The sequence below is a fragment of the Narcine bancroftii genome, chromosome 2 (assembly GCF_036971445.1).
Source record: "Narcine bancroftii isolate sNarBan1 chromosome 2, sNarBan1.hap1, whole genome shotgun sequence".
NCBI classification, from domain to species: Eukaryota; Metazoa; Chordata; class Chondrichthyes; order Torpediniformes; family Narcinidae; genus Narcine; species Narcine bancroftii.
This window is the reverse complement of record NC_091470.1, coordinates 13,299,566-13,318,173: the sequence shown is the minus strand read 5'-3', so window position 1 is coordinate 13,318,173 and position 18,608 is coordinate 13,299,566. Positions and strand designations below refer to the sequence as shown.

The 18,608-nt window shown below is 46.4% G+C and overlaps 1 protein-coding gene across 9 annotated transcripts in view; it reads right to left on the bottom strand.

Annotated features, from left to right (window-relative positions):
• The window catches only part of ccdc88c (coiled-coil domain containing 88C), a 280,348-nt gene that overhangs the window by 113,966 nt on the left and 147,774 nt on the right, over positions 1–18,608 (bottom strand). For all 9 annotated transcript variants that reach the window (XR_011351034.1, XM_069915883.1, XM_069915884.1 and 6 more), the window contains 6 exons: positions 17,828–17,886; positions 16,873–16,956; positions 13,811–13,951; positions 11,783–11,970; positions 7,843–7,924; positions 6,258–6,416 (listed from right to left, as the gene is read on the bottom strand). Coding sequence is in view for 8 of the 9 variants with exons in the window: in XM_069915883.1 (XP_069771984.1) it covers positions 6,258–6,416; positions 7,843–7,924; positions 11,783–11,970; positions 13,811–13,951; positions 16,873–16,956; positions 17,828–17,886 (713 nt within the window). In the remaining variant the exon portion in view is untranslated. The remainder of the gene's footprint in view (positions 1–6,257; positions 6,417–7,842; positions 7,925–11,782; positions 11,971–13,810; positions 13,952–16,872; positions 16,957–17,827; positions 17,887–18,608) is intronic.

Below are 18,608 nucleotides of genomic sequence, written 5' to 3'. Positions count from 1 at the left end.
TAATTTTGTCTCGTGCATTTAACGAGGCAGCCCCAATTGGGCAGAGAATTCCATGGATTCACTACTCTCTGAGCAAAGCAGCTCCTCTGTTCTCACGTAGTTTTAGTCTCACCTTCCAGTGGAAACAACATCCTTCTCTTCCTGCGCTGAACAACTCCATGGCTCTCTGCGAGAAGTGAGGTGGCAAATGGCCGATTACAAGCATGCCAGTGAGGAACTATTCAACCTAATCCCACATCAACAACTCTCTGACTGCCTGTACGTGTATCACTAAATCCCATGATTACTCTGGCTTCCGTGAACCTTTCAGGCAGTGAGTTCCCTGCCTCCACCTGTGAGCTGGGTGGATAAAAATTCTGCCGCTACTCTCTCCTCCCATCTTTCACCCACACCCTGGAACCACTGGAGGAAATGTATTGCTACCAGGGGTTTCTTTATTGTCATGTAATAGTACGCAACACATAATATTACACCAACTGCTTTCTGCAGACAAAGGGTTGCCAGTGGTGTCGCCCAGCACCCCTTACCGTACAAGAGAAAAAGAAACAAAGGAGAGTCCCTTCAGAGTCTTAAAAGGCTGACTGATTTTGTGTAACGCACAGAAAAGCTGGAGGAATTTAGCCAGTCTCGCAGAATCCATCAGAAGTAAACATATATTACCTATGTTTCAGGCCTGAAAATAACTCAGGCCCAAAACGTTGGGAAGATATCTTTATCTCCTACAGACGCTATGAGACGGGCCGAGTTCCTCCAGCATCTCTGTGTGCTTTTACTACAATCACAGCAGCTGCAGACTTCCGTGTTTCACCGATTGAGTGTAACTACCTCCTGGGAGGAAGGGCGCCAGGGACAAATTAACGCACCATCACCGCGATACGCTGCATCGTCAGCCTGGTTGGCTGGCGCAAACAGGTCTCGAACCGACAACAAGAGCACTGGGGGTCAAAGCTGTGACCTCAGCCTCCAAGTGGAGTCAGTAGATGCTGAAATCTGGGGCAACACAGAAACTGCTGGAGGAATTTAACCTCCTTTTGTACTGCCTGATGCTTATCTGCCTTCCACTGACTTCAAAGGACATCAGACAAAAGGGTGCAGAGCATCCAGCTGCTGAGAGGCACAAGTTGAAAGCAGCTCTAATGCCTGGAGAAGGCACAAAGGTTACTAATAAACTTCTAATCAAAGAGAACTTCATCATGTAGAGACTGGTCAAACACTGTGATAGGAATAGAAGTCACTTATGTTCTTGCACAAATTGGGTTAAACGGCCTGCTCTTTATGCTGAACATTTCATGTTAAGGAAATGCTTTTATACAAACACTCATTCACAGCCTTTGGGTTCTATTGTGTCCATGAAGGTAGAAGACTAACCACTTATTTAAATTGGCATTGAGCCGACCAATATCACAGCCTCAAACAACTAAACTAGGAAATAAAGAAATGTCCGTATCTGTGTGTGTCACAAAATGGAACTTTAAAAGAAAAATGCCATGAAGGGGAGTAGGCAAGGATTCAGCCCCTTTGGCACTGAGTGCTACTTAAAGCCTACTTTCTTAAGCCCCTTTCACTCTTGCAAGTGGTCCTAGGAATTAACAGCCAATCGGCCTAAAAAAAAGGGTTTTGTGTGAAACGAAAATCTTCTCAACGCCAGCGTGAGATGGGGAGAGGCAGCCTCAACCCCTAGTACAATATCCCCTAGTACAATCCCCGGTGTTGGCAGATGCTGGTGTTGCAATCAGGCAAGTGTAGAATGGGCAATTGCATTGAGTTAGAAATGATCCAAGTTTTTGCACGAGTGCAGGAATGTGAAGGAAGAAAAGATTAAAATGAAGGTATAAACTTTGCCGTCAGAAAGTCGCAGCAGGAGAGAGAGAGAGAGAGAGAGAGAGAGAATAAATAGCAATAGCAGACATTTTTTAAACAGGTTGGGAAAGTCGGTAGAACTACAGTGCACAATTTATAAAAGCCATGGGGAAAAGCGAGGGTGGACCTGAATTCCCAGAATGCCGTGCTGCAGAAACCCCTCCATGAGTGCTCTGTGTATGCAGCCATGTATACAGCCCTTTCTCTGCTGCATGGCATTCTGGGAGGGCAGGTCCACCATTGCTTTTACCCATGATATTTAAAAATTGTGTGTAATAGCGCTACCAACTTTCCCACGTTGTTTAAAAATGGTCTGCTATTCCGATTTATTGCTAGCACTTTCCCACGGCACTACAGGGGCTGAAGGACTCGTACTGTGCTGTACATAATACTTAAAGATGTTATAATTAGGCATGATTAATTATGTTCAAATATAAGATCATAATACATCAATCAGGATTTAGGGCAGATCCAACATCACTCGATGCGTCATGACGTCACCAGTCGAAGGTAGAACAGTCCTAACCCCGGGGATGGCTCCCTGCAAGTGTGAACAGATGCAGTGTCCCAGCTTAGAGTGGTCAAGTGTGATCCTGGGACATTGATCGGCCGATTTGGTGGGACACAAGTGTAAAAGGGGCTTTAGTCACTGCCTTGATCATGCTCGCAGCTCATCTTTTGCTTCACGTGGAAGTTCCTGTCTCCCCACTCCTTAACCACCAGAGCCCCTACAACTCCGCTCATTAATCACCAGAAACCTCACAACAGAGGTTATTCATCACCAGAAACCCTACAACCCTAGTTGTTAATCACTAGAGCCCCCACAATTTAACTCTTTAATCTCCAGAGCTCCCCCACAACTCTGCTCGTTAAACACCAGAACCCTGTTCTTAACCTCCAGCCCCCACAATCGCACTCATTTATTTCTAGGCCCCATTGATTAGTTTGTGCAGCTGAACTCCCAACATGGTGTTCCAGCTCTGGGCTGCAAAATATGACAGCTCGCTCTTGCTGAGTTGTCATGGTCATTGTGAGGAATGACATCAAACTAATGCCATTTACTGAAGGCACAAGGGGCTGCAGATACTAGAATTTGGAACTAAAAAGCAAACTGCTGGAGGAACCCAGTGGTTCAGGCAGCATCTGTGGAGGCAAAGGGAAGGTTGACGTTTGAACTGAAGCCCTTCGTTGGGATTGAGAATGAAGAGGGGAGATGGATGGTACAGTGAGGTCAGGGAGGGAGTGGTTAGACAGGAGGCCAGAAGGGGATTGGTGAACAGGAAATCTGTCAGTCATCCTTCACCAATCCATACTGGCTCACTATCTCCCTCCCCTTCGTCCTCATTACTCTGCCTGTCTGCCCTCTGCACTCTCACTTGCAGTGCTCCAGGCCAAACTGTCAACCATTCTTTCTCTCCCAATGATGCCTGCTCAACCTGCTGAGTTGCTCTAGCTCAGCAGTTCTCAAACTTTTTCTCTCCACCCACATCCCACTTTAAGTAATCCCTAGGCCATCAGTGCTTTGTGATGAGTAAGGGATTGCTTAAGGTGGGATGTGGGTGGAAAGAAAAAGGTTTGAAAGCCACTTTTTTAATTGTCCTTAATTGACTCGTTATGTGCAGGGTTTCATTACTCCAAAGGAAATGGGTCAATGACAATTTTTCCCAAGCAAAACATTTCAGTAACAATTGGGTCTAGAGCAGTGATTCTCAACCTTGCTTCCCACCCACATCCCACCTTAAGCAATCCCTTACTCATCACAGAGCACCGATGGCCTAGGGATTACTTAAAGTGGGATGTGAGTGGAAAGAAAGTTTGAAAACCACTGCTCTAGGACAATGGTTTCACTTTTGCTACATAAAGGACACCATTTGACCTGCTGAGTTTCTCCAGCATTGTGATTTTTTTCCCCCCTCCAGCAGATTGTTTTTATGATACCATTGACTTTCTCAGCTGTGCAACTTCACATCCTACTAGCCACTCTCCATTGAAGGCTGCTGTGTAAACACTTTAACCCTCTTTTATCCCCCCTGAATTTACTGTCCCCAAAAACATCCTCATTTACCCAGTTGTTCAAACAGTCCCTCACGAAACTGGTATGTGTATGAAACTGTGCAAATTCATGTAGAACCAAACAACACCACAGCACAGAAACAGGTCCTTCAGCTCATCTAATCTGTGCTGAACTATCAATTCCATTGACTCCCGTTGACCTGCACCCGGACCATAGCCACACACCCCCATTCTCCACCCATCAATGCACCCATCACCTCTGCTGGCAGCTCCTTCCACGCTCTCGCCACCCTCTGCGTACAGACGTTCCCAACAACCTCCCCTGAAATTTGGTTCTTGACCAAATATGGCTTGTATTTCAATAAAATCTATAAAAATCAAAGCAACTCTTGCATATTGTATGAAGGATTCAATTGACGAAGAACAAGCTGTTGCAGGTGTTTAGTAAAATATGGTTCAGCCCTATATTTTCAGAAGAGTTGCTGCATGAGGAATTTTGTTCAGGACACAGAGGTCTTTGTAACAGGACAAACGGGTTTATGAGGTTGTCTCATGAGTTCATCACCATATGACCCTGAAGCAGTTGCAGTGAAAAGGAGCAACTGTGGATATTTTGATTGGGATGGAGGGGTGGGTGTGGTGGTATTTATTCTACATTAACTTTAGGAAGCTGGACCTACCACAACCCCACAGTGCATGCAGGTACAAATCAACTCTAAAATCTCCAGGGCGCCATTCACCAGGAACATTGCGTGTATACTGACCGCTCAAATAATTCTCGAGGATCCCTGCCATCCAGCACACAGAATCTTTGACCCACCACCATCAGGAAGGAGGAACAGGAGCATCAAATCCACGAAGGCCAGGCTGGGAAAGAGCTTCTTCCCACAGGCTGTGAGATTGATGAACGGTGTCCTCCCAAAATAATGATATACAGTAAAAACCCTGATATTTGGCACCTATGGGGATTGGTAGACACCGGATAGGTGTATTTTCTGGTTGCTTGAGATTGCGTGAATGGTGAACTAATGGCAAGGCGCGTCAATTTTATACTTGCAAATTTTTTTACCTATTTATTTTCTGCAATTTTTTTATGCTGGTTGTTTGAATTCTGGATATCAGTGGTTTTACTAGACAGGCATACCCTGCTTTATAGATACTCAAATTCCAAAAATTAGCTTTTACGAAAGGACTTAAATGTGTTTTCGCTTTTACAAAAATAGCCTAAAATAGTAGTAAATGGGTATTTGCTTTACGCCTTTTTGGCTTTCAAAAGGATTCATAGGAACGCTCTAGTTTTGAAAAGATATAATATATTCTGTATTCCCTGCTTCATGTATATTTGTGATCATGTGCTGTGTAATATGTACGTGTATGCACTGTGATCTGGAGAAAATCTGTTTCGTCGGGTTGTACCTATACAGTTAGATGATAAAGAACTTGAGCGATGGCCTCGTTGAAACATGAAGCGCTCCTTAGTGGGCAGGAATTATCCCTTCCTTTCCGTCTCCCCGAGTCCCTCCAGCTTCTTGTTATTTTCTCAAGATTCCAGCAACTGCAACTTATGTAAGATTTCAATTGAGCGCAGCAGACTGCCAACTCAAAGAGAAGCACCCCTCCCACCAACCCCCCCGACGTGAAAAATCAAACACTGCTGGAGATCTGTTGCGTTGGTTGGAGGGACCTGAATCTGAATCTGATTCTCTCTCTCTCCACAGACGCTGCCTGACTTGCTGGGTCCATTCTCGGTTAATCTCATACAGAACTCTGGTAGCACAATCTACTGGAGGAACTCAGCTGCAGAGAAAGTGTAGTCAGTGTTTCGAGTCAGAACCCTTCACCATTTGGAAGGTGGTTTCCATCCAGAAACATTGACCATTCTGTCTGTCTCACTAATGCTGCTTGACCCGCTGAGTTCCTCCAGGAGATTCTGGGTTTGTTTTGTTACAAATGTAGTCCATTTATTCAGTCTGCTGATCACACCCAAACTGCTGCAAAAAGAAATCTTGTCAGTAAAATAGGTGAAGCCTTAAATTTAGATGAACAGCACGGTGATAGGCCATTTTGGCCCACGAGCCCGGGCTGCCCAGTTACACCAATTGACCTACAACTCCTGTACGTTTCGAAGGGAGGGAGGAGAACCAGAGCACTTGGAGGAAACCCACGCAGACACAGGGAGAGTGTTAAAACTCCTTACAGACAGCACCAGATTTGAATCCTGGTCTCTGCTGCTCATAACAGCAATACACTAACCATGCCGCTTCTTCAGATAGATTTCTCTGGCCAAATGCCTTGAGCGGTGGAGAGACAAAGGATGTGGAAAAGATCGACCTAGGTGTGGGCAGCCCACATCCGCCTTGCCTGAGGGGATTCGAAATACTTACTTCCATTCTTGCTTTGTAGAAATCCACATCGTGCAGCCTCTCTCTGCACCGCCCAAGTTCGTTTTCCAGCCTGTCCACCCGGTTGGCCTTTTCCCGCAGCGAGTCCAGCTCGTCCTGATACGCTCTCACAGACCGCGCGTCTGTGGCCAGCTGCAGGTTCTGAACAACAACCAAAGGAACCTTTGTGGTTAAACCATTACCTCTTCTGCTTTCACCCCAGCACCAAATCCAGAATTCCAAAGAGCCCAACACCTCATCCTCCACCACAGTTAATTCCAGGAAGTGAGGGACGAACGAGAAACTGAAGAGTTAGTCAAAAAAAAATACAACTTGAGAAGTTGTTGAGCTTGAAGGCTGATAAATCTTCAGGAGACACACCCCCAAAGTGGTAATGGATCGCTGGTTATCAACTGCAGATTCTCGATTTGTTTCTGCAGAGTGGATGGAAGTAAATCTGACCCAACTATTTAAGGAGGGAGAGAGAAAATAGGGAACTACTGATCTGACGGCCTAAGTGGTCGGGAAAGTGCATCATGGCAGAGCACCGAGGAAAGAACAATAGGACTGAGCAGAAGCAACATGGATTTGAGAAAGGGAATATCATTCTGTCAAATATATTGGACTTCTTTGAAGAAGTTGTGAGTAGATTAGACAAGGGGCATACTAGTGCACGCAGGGTATAGACTTTCTAGAAAGCTGATGTTAGAGATGGTTCACAGGTGGTTCACAAAGATGTTTGAGGGAATGAAAGGGTTATATGAGGAATGTTTTGAGGCTCTTGGCCTCACTCATTGGAATTTAGGAGAACGAGGAGGGGATCTCACTGAAACCTTTCAAAAGTTGAAAGGTATGGGCAGAGTAGAAAGGTTGTTTCCCATGGGCGAGTCTAGGACAAGGGGGCACAACTTCAGGATTGAAGGGAGTCCATAGAACAGAGGTGCGGAGGAATTTCTTCAGCCAGAGGGGTGGTGAATCTGTGGAATTTGTTGCCACAGGTGGTTGTGGAGGCCGGGTCACTGGGTTTACTCAAGGCAGAGATTGATAAGTTCTTGATGACCCGAGACATCATGGGGAAAAGGCCAGCAGTGAGGTTGAGTGGGAAAATGGATCAGCTCGTGATTGAATGGTAGGAAGGCTTGATGGGCTGAAAGGCCCATTTCTGCTCCAACTATATGTCTTATGCTCTTTCAATAAACTTCTGGTTAAAAGCCTTAGGGCACATGAAATGAGAGACATGGACAGAGAACTAGTTAGTGGACAGAAACAAGGGAGTGGGAATGAGATATGTTGAATAGACAAATTTCCTTGAGGTACCTGACTAGAAGCACAGAATATAAGGCAGAGAAAAAGAAAGCTTAATTGGTCTTCCCGACGGAACATCAAGAGATACAGCTGCTTTTCTTTGATAGGACATGCAGGGTTGTGGTCTAAGGTTGCATCTGAAGGACAGTAACTCCAACAGCAAACCACCAGCCTTGAGTTCCTGGAGCAGGATTCGAACCCATAGCCTCGGAGTCACAGGGGAAGAGCACGACCCACGGAATCATGGCTGACCACGTACACCCCTATACCCTGGTCTCCTTACCTCTTGTCTCAACTTCAGCAATTCTGCATCGAGCCGCTCCACTTCATGCTTGGAGTCGAGGAGCTGCTCAGCCTTTTCCTCCCTGGGGATGTTTCAGAAGAAAGACGTGATTTAAGTGAGTGATAAGGCTCTTGAATCTCTCCTTCATTCACTAATAATAGACTGCTCTGAAACCACAAAAGGACTGTCTGCACTCTAGCAAGTCACTTCTTTTTTGCACGAGGAATATTGTATTTATTATTTATCTGATGTATTTATTGTCCCTATAAATGTGTATTTTCATATATATGGTGTATCATGCTGAGTCATTAATATCTATCTATCTATCTATCTATCTATATATAGATAGATAGATAGATAGATAGATAGATATTAATGACTCAGCATGGTTGAAGGCTCTCCCTCCTGGCCCATGATAACTTTGCAGGCCAATTACATCCAATCAACCTGCCAACCCCTGTACGATTTTGGGGGGGTGGAAGTCGAAGAAAACCCATGGAGGTCCCAGGGAGATAAACATAAATTCCATATTGACAGCGGTGAATTCGAACCCAGGTCGCTGGTACTGTCATAGTGTGCTAACCCTGAGGCGCCCATTTAATTGAAGAAATTAATTCAATTGGTTTACTATGATAGCTTTTCTTTCCAACTACCCGTTCGGCTGCAGCAAATAAAAATTGTATAGATATTGTATGACAATAAACTCATTAAATGCATTGTGTCCAAAAATTTAATGTGTATTGTGAAGAACTTCCAGCTTTTTAAATATAACCTCCTCCAAAATCTTTCAACATGTGACTGCTCCTTGTTGTAATGTAGGAGAATGGTGGGGGGGGGGGGGGGGGAGGGTGCAGAATTTTATTGAAACATATCGAATGTTGAAAGGCGTGGACAGAGTAGATGCAATGAGGTGGTTTCCCATGGTGAGAGAGGCTGGGACGAGAGGGCACAACTTCAGGAGTGCAGGGTGGCCACTTAGAACAGAGATATGGAGGAATTTCTTTAGCCAGAGGGTGGTGCCACAGGCGGTTGTGGGGGCCAGGTCACTGGGTATATTTAAGGCAGAAATTGATAGGTTCTTGATTAGCCAGGGAGTCAAAGGTTACGGGGAGAAGGCTGGGCAGTGGGGGTGAGCCGGAAAATGGATCAGCTTATGATTAAATGGCGGGGCTGAATAACTCATTTCTGCTCTAATGTCTTATGCCGACCAGATACATTTTTGCACTTGCCTGGAGATAAACTCCGTCACACTCTGGACAACAGTGAATAAGCAGGTGCACCCTCTTTTTTCATGCTTTAACTGGTGAAGTAAGTAGTGAAGCAATTTGGGCACATGTGCAATTAGGGAGAGATTGGAAATCTGGTACCTTTCACTTGCAATTATCAATTCAATGAACTCAATATAAACCCTGTTCCTTGGATGGGTATATCTGCAGACCATAAGCATTGAGAAATTCCTGTAACCCAACACTGTAAATAATTAACCATGGTCAATGTATGTGAGCATGCCAAACCTCTGACTCAATGGCATAATTATCAAGGAGTTGTAGTGGCGACTACACTTGCTAACTGAAGGATCGCACAACCAGACGGGTTGAGTTCAGTGAGCAGAAACTGATTTATTGCAGGCTGCCTGGCTGGGGTGTCATGTGGGTCCCCAAGCGCGGGCTTCTGAGCCCGGTGCCAAGGTTGGGAGGAAATCCCCGAAGGCGCCATTTTGGCCCCGTGCGTGACAAGTGGGGCCAGTTCACCTGCCTAATGGCGTACCGTCACAGAGTCAACTTTCATGCTGTTTAGATTGGGCAACCCCCCAGGGGCTGTATTCTTCCTCGTGAATCTCTGAACATCTTTATGTAACATGCACTGGTCTCATGTACTGCCAGAATGAGACAACCTGCAAATTGGAGGAAAACTTGGTCTTCCGTTGGGTCACCCTCCAACCAGATGGCACTCACATTGACCTCGCCAATTTCTGATGGCCCCTCCACCATCTTTCCCTCTGTCTCTCTCCATTCCCTCTCCCAAAGTCTCTGCTGACAGAGCCAAAAACAATCAATTCTCACCTTTCCTTTCTCCCGTTCTCATCATATCTAATAAAAGCCTTTTGTCTATTAATCTGTACTCCTCCCCCTCCCATTCTCTGCTTTTCACCACCTTTTTAATATAGGTGCCTGCCTGCTTTATACTCATACCTTGAGGAATGGCTTAGGCCCAAAACGTCGGTAATGTATCTTTACTTTATATGGATGATGCGGGACCTCTGACTTCCTCCAGCAGTTCTGTGATTTTACTAAACTCACAGTGTCTGCAGACTTTGCACTTGGGCTTGGATTCACAAACTTGTCTGGCAAGGTTAACCTATTTCCATATATTAGCTCTTCCGCCGAACATCCAAGATCCGCCTTAACAGCGGTACGCACTCCAAGGAGAACCATGGGCAAATATTCACACAACATAGTTGCATTACCACTTGTGTTATTGCTGCCTTCAATTGTCGATGGAAACACTCAACGGGGCCGTTGGCCTGCGGATAGTAAGCCGTGGTGTGAATACAGGTAGTGCCCAAAAGATCAGTGAGAGCTTGGAACAATGACGACTCGAACTGAGACCCTCGATCCGTTGTAATATTGACCGGAACACCAAAAGATGGAACCCAACGATCCATAGAGATTGTCTCCACAGAGAGAGTGATAGGATTGGTCACCGGCCACTTGGTAGCTCAGTGTTCACACATGAGCAGATAAGTATATCCCCAAGAATGTGGAAGCAGTCCTACCAAATCTAGATTCACAAGAATCAGGAACAGCAAAATCCCCCAGCTTGCATTTCATGTGTCGAGAGACTTTAGATCAGTGGTTCTCGGCCTTTTTCTTTCCACTCACATCCCACTTTAATCACTGCTCCAGACCCAATTGTTACTGAAATATTTTGTTTGAGAAAAATTGTCATTGGCCCATTTCCTTCAGAGTTCTGAAACCCTGCACATAACGAGTCAACGAGGGATGATTAGAACAGTGGTTTTCAACCTTCCCTTCCCACTCGCACACCACCTTAAGCAATCCCTTACTAATCACAGAGCATCGATGGCATAGGGTTAAAGTGGGATGTGAATGGAAAAAAAAAGGTTGAGAACCACTGCTTTAGAGCGTTGTCACGGCAAGCAGGTCCTTTCCCATAATCCTACATCCCATTTAACATGAGGCCAGGTGAAACATTCCTTAATTAGTTTTATTGATGCTCTTCTATCAGGGTGAGATAGATTGTGCTGTCAGCACAAAAGGCCTAGGCCTTCCTGTGGAAACATTGCAGACTAACTTTTTGCCCGATTCATCAAGGGTCACATCTTGAAGATGGAGACCAGAGTTGATTTGGAGGTACCAGATTGGTGTAGTTTGACCTCCCCAACTGCACCTGTAAGGGATTTATCCTCTCATCACTATCCATTTTACATTAGATAGTGAACTCACAAGGTTACCACTTGTAATGGGGCTGATTGACTACAGCTTACAAATAAAGAATACACTCATTCGTTTCTTTCAGTACAGCATGCGGTCAACTCTCACTCTCCTCCTCCCGACGAAGGTAAGGATACAACCGTGACCGGCTCAAAGAATTATCGAAGACTCTCTCTCAATCCATTAAACAATATCTGTGGCCCACTACCATCAGCAAGGCGGTACAAGAGCTTCAAAATCAGAACTGCCAGGCTGGGAAACAGCCAGGATAAGTTTGTGAACCGTGTTCCTTCACCGAGTAAATCATCCAAAATATTACATATCAATATATATATATATTTTTAAAATTACATGTGATATGGGGGTGTAGGTGTGCGTAGGGTCCGGAGAACCACTGTCTTGTCTGGTTGTATGTGTACAGTCAGATAATAATTATAATCAGGTAACAGAACCACTATGAGAATGGGGTGAGAGTGGATACGAACAGTTCTTGTCTGATCCTCCTGAGCTTTGCCTTGGTATCGGCCAGGTCCACCGCGAGATGCTGCTTCTCCCCTTTCTCAAGCTTGTTGTTGGGACTAGTTGGACATTCGGGACTTGAGGACTTCACGGGACTTGGAAGCAGCTGCTGCGTCTGTAAGTAGTCACGGTCTTGGGTGAGCTCCACTATCATCTGCCAAAGCAGAAAGGAATTAATAGCATGAACCACCAGTGCTGATCCGTCTCGGGCCAGGTGGAAATCACCGAGCTTAAGGAGACGTGTGGCGAGGTCATTAAGTATCAGTGTCATGGGAGGAAATAAATAATAGAACAGAGGCCAGTACAGGACAGGAACAGGGCCTTCAGCCCACGTGTGCTCTAATCATGAAGCCCAAATCAAACTAAAACAGGAGGTTGCCGGTGCTGGAATCGGAAGCAAAACACAATCTGCTGGAGAATGTCCAGATAGTGGTGAAACTAAATCTCTGCCACTTGCACATGATCCACATCCCTCTCTTCCCTGCACATTCATGTACCCAGTCCTGATGTCTCCTAAAGTTCAGAAGAAGGGCTCAGGCCTGAAACGTCAGTCACACATCTTGAACTTCTATGAACGCTACGAGACCCACTGAGCTCCTGAACATTTTTGTGTTTTTAGAAGGTTCTGACTGTGAACTCTACTCTGCTTTCACACACCTTGGTCATGTCTCCCCTCAGCCTCTGTCCGACCCCCCAGGGAAAACAACCCCAAATGGTTCAACCCTCCTGGAGACTCGTCCCCTCTAAATACATAAATGCGCTGGAGAAACTCAGCGTCCATAGGCGGTAAAGATATATCACCGACGTTTCACTCCTGAGCCCTTTGTTAAGGTATGAGCAAAAAGTGGCGGGCATCTGAATAAAAACGCGAGGGGGTGGGGGGGAGGAGGGAAGAAGGGGCATGGGGAAGAGAACAGGCAGCGAAGAAGCCATTGGTAGCTAGGAAGGACACGTGGCTGTGAAAGCGAGTCTGGGTGAGTACATGGTCTCTAAACCAGGTAAACCATTGAGTGGATGTCCTCAGGACCTGCTCACTGAAAGACTTGCATTTCTATAGCATTTTTCATGACCTCAGGATATCCCATCACACACACTGGTGTCTTTAAAGTGCAGTCATCAATGGTCCTTGATCAAGGAACCACTGCACACCTCGCCCCAAATTCCTAGGGTTCATTGAAAGCTTTGTGAATCATTAGCTCAACTCTCCCTTCACGGATGGGTGACCCTTCTCAGAGGAGCGATGGGGCAGAAATGATTTGCTAAGTTGTAAAGCACGGTGTGTTGTTGGAAACTACAATGGCCTAATGGGTGAACACTGCTGGTTGCAGGCTATGCAAAAGTTTGTGGCAAAACAGCTAAATAACTAGTGATCTGAATGGAAGAGACAGGTGATGGCATGTGCTAGCCACTACCTGTTTTGGAAAAGAAGCTCCTTTCCTGGGGCAATGGAAGGGATCCCAGAAAAGTACCAAGGCAATGAACTCCTCGAGAGAAAGAAGAGTTGGATGAATTTAGATTAGAGAAATATAGCTGCTACTTACAAAGAAGTGCAAATATTTCTGTCTGCATTGTGGTGACCTCACGGCGCCAGAGGTATGGGTTCAATCCTGACGTCAGGAACTCTCTGTGTGGAATTTGCATGTCCTCCCTGTGACCAAGTGGGTTTTCCTTGTGTCGTGTTCCCCACAACCCCAACATCCCAAAGTTGTGGAAGTTTATTGGCTCACAGTAAATCACCCCTGGTGTGTAAGTGAAAGGTAAGGTGCGGGGAAGGGTTGATGAGAATGTGAGGAGAACAGATAAATGAGATCAGTGTAAGTGGGTGTCTGAAGCTTGGCCGTCCAGATGGACCGAAGGGTCTCCCCCCCACCCCCCCCACCAATTCCTCTCTAGTTGATTCCACCCCCTAGCCCATCCCTCTTTAGTTGATTAAATATGCTATGGTTACAAAGTCATAATTTCCAAAGTTTTGAGCGACATGTGTACATCTTTACCTCTGAGTACTCATCTCGATCATCAAGGAGTCGCTTCAGATGGAAGACCATCGATCGTGACAGAGTCTCCAGATCTTCTGCACTCACCTCTGCCAGTTCCATCCACTGAAGATCAAACACGTTCTCTTGGTTGTGGGTGATCTGTAAGGGCGAGGAAGATTAAATTAACAGAGAAACAGGTCATAGTGCCGCTCAGAGTCCATACAAGTCTTCTCCCAACACACTTCACTTCTCATCAATGCATTAGCTGCCTCTTCAATGCATCCATGCGATGTGCCTCAGTTATGCCCTGGTTAGTAATTCTCTTTCCATCTCAAATTTCTCATTGGTGGCTATCTTACACCTATGGAACATGGTCTTGGCTATCTTCACAAGTAGAGATCTCTTTGCCTAGTTTCTTGTCAATAGTGAGTGCTGGTTTCCGCCCTGAATAACAAATCCTGAAATGAGCTTCTAAAGATTAAGTTTATACTTGTTGACCTCATGTCCATTGCAGACATCCACATGAGGCGCTGTCTCAAGAAGGCAGCCAACATCATAAAGGACCCCATCACCCTGGTCACACTCTCCCTTCGGGCAGAAGGTACAGAAGCATGAAGTCCAGCACCTCAAGGTTCAAGAGCAGTTTGTTTCACCCCAAACTACCCTAAAGCATAAACTACTCTGGGACCTTCGAAAAGATGTGTCTGCACCACTGGCCCAGCAGAATTTTTGCACTACTAGGGGGTCGTAAATATTTCTCTGTGAAACAAGGAAGTCTGCAGACCCTGTGATTATAGGAAATACACAAAGGTGCTGGAGAAACTCAGCAGGTCCCGCAGCATCTGGTATTACCCACGATGAAGGGCTCAGCCCAAAACGTTGGTCATGTATCTTTGCCTCCTGTGGGACCCGCTGAGTTTCTCCAACGCTTTTGTGCCCTTATTTATGTTTTTTTTTCTTTTTCTCTTCCTTTTATATTTTTTTTTTGTTAACTTCATGACATCTTGCTCGTTCGTAATATTTGAACTGTTTTTGGTGTGTTTTACATTACTGGAAAGCTGCAGTAAATAACATTTCTATTGCATCTGTACATTGTGTTTACGTGTGGGACGATAAACTCTTCATCTTTTGCTCACTGCCCAAGGATGAACCTTGTGGTCAGGTAACTCCTCTGTTATTCTCCTGCAGGTGACGTGGGATTTTTTTTTAATGTCTGCTTAAAAACATTTGATGCCTATGTTTCTCCAAGTTAGAACCCTTGACAGTGGGGCATTTGAACTGTATACACTAAGCTCTTTCAGGTGGCCAGAATACCCCAATGTAAAGCCGCATATTCTACCCCTACGTGGCTGTTGGGAGGCCATCTGAAAGAGCAGGAGGTGCCTCCGAAGCATACGTTCCAACCCTCCTCTGAGAGAGATCATCGCTGGAGCACTGAAGTCCCCCGAGGCACCTGAATGCAGCCCCTGAAAGCAGCTGCTAAGGGGCGGGCTGATGACAATCAGCTGACGATCCAACTCCCCGTGTCTGACTGCCTGACAGCCCCCTCCCCGCTGCCCCTGCCCCTGCCCCCCAGCACGGGGCGTCAGGGCAGGGGCAGCCGGTGTGGACTACTGGGCAGGGGCTGCTGGCGCAGGACGTCAGAGCTGGGGTGGCAGGCGCAGGACTTTGGGGCAGAGGCTGCCAGCGCAGGACGTCAGGGTTGCACTCCAGCCTGGGACATGTGCTCAAATTTTAGTTTGAGTTTAGTGTGCGGTCGCGTGTACTGGTACCGTGAAAAAAATATATCACAATCTCTAGAGTAAAGGAACAGAAACCACTAACTGAGCATACGAGGCCTAAACCAGTAATGATGCTGGGGAGATGAAAAGAGGTCAACATGCAATACACTGGTGTGCTGGAGAAACACAGCAGCTCACCTAGGATGCAAAGGGCAGCCAACATTTGACAGAGGGTCCAGACCCTCTGTCAGGTGACAAAGGTTTCAGGCTCAAAACATGTGGTCACCCTTTATTTTCTATGGATGCTGCATGTCTGTTGTGTGGGAAGGGAAAAGTTTGGTGGGTTCAAAGACCAATGAGTCTAGACACAGGCTGAACACAGGAGGGATCTTTATTGAAACACAAATGGGGATTGCAACAGGGCTGACACACACTAGAACTATCAATGCAATATAATCAGGCACATCAGACTTATCACTACCGATACTAACAGTCTTATAACAACCAAGGATTACAATACACTATCCACTGTTCATTGTCTAATGTGGGCACAGCTCCAATGCTAACAGCCCCAATTCCTGTCTAGTACACACCTTATCAACAACTCCTCCAGTGTGGTCCACAGTTCGCGACCAGGAGGGGAGCAGGGTGGGTCTCAAGACCGAAGAACAAACGAGAAATGCTACTGCATGTGGTGGACGTGATAGTACATTAAGCTGGAGGCCTGGCCCAGGTAATTACTAGGTGATTAAAGAGGCCAATGGTCAGGTGTACACCTTGGGTTGAGTGGAGTCCAACCTTGATTGGCAGGTGATGCAACTTCCAACTAGGTTCCAGAGACTCTCCACAATCCTACCAGGTTCCAAGCGGAGAGGTCTCATGACCCTCCACAATCCACACTACAGTGACCTGCTGAGTTTCTCCAGCACGTTTGTGTGTTGCACTTGACCCCGGTGTCTGCAGACTTCTTGATTAACAGGTAAAGGAAAAAAAGAGTTAAACATAATAGGTTACCATGATTAACGCAAGGGGATGAAATTAGCAATGATTAAATCAATTCTTCTTTGGCTTGGCTTCGCGGACGAAGATTTATGGAGGGGGTAAAAAAGTCCACGTCAGCTGCAGGCTCGTTTGTGGCTGACCAGTCCGATGCGGGACAAGGGTGATAATGGCAGAATACAATGCTTCAGCATTATCAGCTCAGGACAACTGGGGATGGGTAACGTACCATCTGTGCCAACATCAGGAGATGGATCTTCAGTGTTTATTGCATTCATCCTGAATTGAATCGGTACGAATTACCTCGGGATCATGCCCAGCACCCTGCCACCAACAGGACAAGCTCTCTCAGAAACCCACCTCTTGTATGTGAGCGACTATGGCGGTCTGAGTCGTAATGTCCAACTGTTTGATCCGTTCAATGAATTCTTCCTTTCGATCGCACTTTTGTTGGATGGGGAAAGGAGGGAACAGATTCTAAATTATTGTAATTCTTGCATAAGTCAAAATGTTTAATAATTAAGGGCAAACAAACAACCAAGTACACTCCATGAACGTGGCTCATAGCCCACCCCTCCCCACCCCCGCCCACGTGAGTTTTACATCCAGGAGATGAGACATGCAGCGAGAGCAGGAGCCCTTAAAAGCACCAGTAAAGGCAAATTAACTGTGGCCAATAAAAGGAAGGGTAGCTGAAGTGGAGCATCTACTGTGGCGTGGTCATTGGAAGAGTGCCAATCTATTGCCTGTGCCTCTCCATCTGACCGTCATCTTTCAGCCCTGCCTGGTTCACCCATCCCCTCCTGACCCATGTTCTACCCCTCTCTCCCTGTCCTCATAATAGTGAGGTAGGGCAGTTCACACAAATGCTATTACAGCGCCAGTGACCCAGCTTCAAATTGCTGCTGTCTGAAAGGAGTTTGTATGCCCTCCCTGTGTCTGCGTGGGTTTCCTCCCACCCTTCAAAAAAGTATAGGAGATGTAGGTTAATTGGATTTATTCAGGCAGCGTGGGCTTGTGGGCCGGAAAGACCTGTTACCATAATTTACGTCTGAAGTAAAAAAAATCGATTCTCCTGACTCACTCGCAGTCTTGCTGAAGCGTTCTGACTCATCTTTATTCTCCCACCTGTCGGTTCTGCTCCGAAGTTGCAGAGAGCTTTCTGAAGGCTCGCTCTTTCTTAACAAAAGCCCAGAAGCCATCATTTTGTCATAGTTCTGCAGGGTTAACGGGAAGGGTAGGGATAGTTCTTTGGAGTATGGGCAACTAGTTCAGCGTTCTAAGAAGTTCAAACAAAGTTTGGAGTGATCCTTACCTGCACAGCACACCCCAACATGAGCAGCAGCATCTTCCTGATTTCCTCCATGCTCTTCCCTGAAAGGGCAGGTTAGAAAGATTAAAAACTCAGTAAAAGGCATTTCGCGTACAGAAACTGCAAACCTTAGGTTACAGCAGTTTTGTTTAATTTGTTAAATGGATGAATGAGATTTCAACTCAGTGAATTCTGACGGAAAAAATAAAAGGCCCTTTCATGCAGTGAAAAATCTCGAGTGTAAAGGTGCAGATTCTCCACCCTTACGTCGGGACATTTACTTCCGTGAATACGACGTGGCTGGCTCCTAGGCGCCGACTGCAATCCCTCTTGGGGAAGGATCGTCGGTGGAACACAGCGTCCTGCTGCCTCATATGAATGTACAGCCATTGCAAGCAGCTGGCTAGAGGGTGGCCTGATGACACCGTCAGCCTGCAACCCATCTCCCGTCTCCTACCCGCTCACCCCTCTCCCTCCATGACCCCCTCAGGGCAGAGGCAGCTGGCGCGAGCCATCAGGGTGGGGGCTATCAGGGCAAGGGCAGATAGCGGAGACCATCAGGGGTAGCTGGTGCGAGCTGTGACAGCCCCACCGGCCGCTTCGGCACCTCACCGGGCCACTTTGGCCTTTGGGGTCACTCGTCAACGGCTCAAAATGCGGCAGAGCAATGGCCGTCTTCCCTACCCATAATCCCCCCATGCAGCTGAAACCATTCTAAGAACGCAGCCCTGGTACTGATGGAGATTGTGGAGATGTTCTTGCCAATCCGCACTGATTGGGGTCT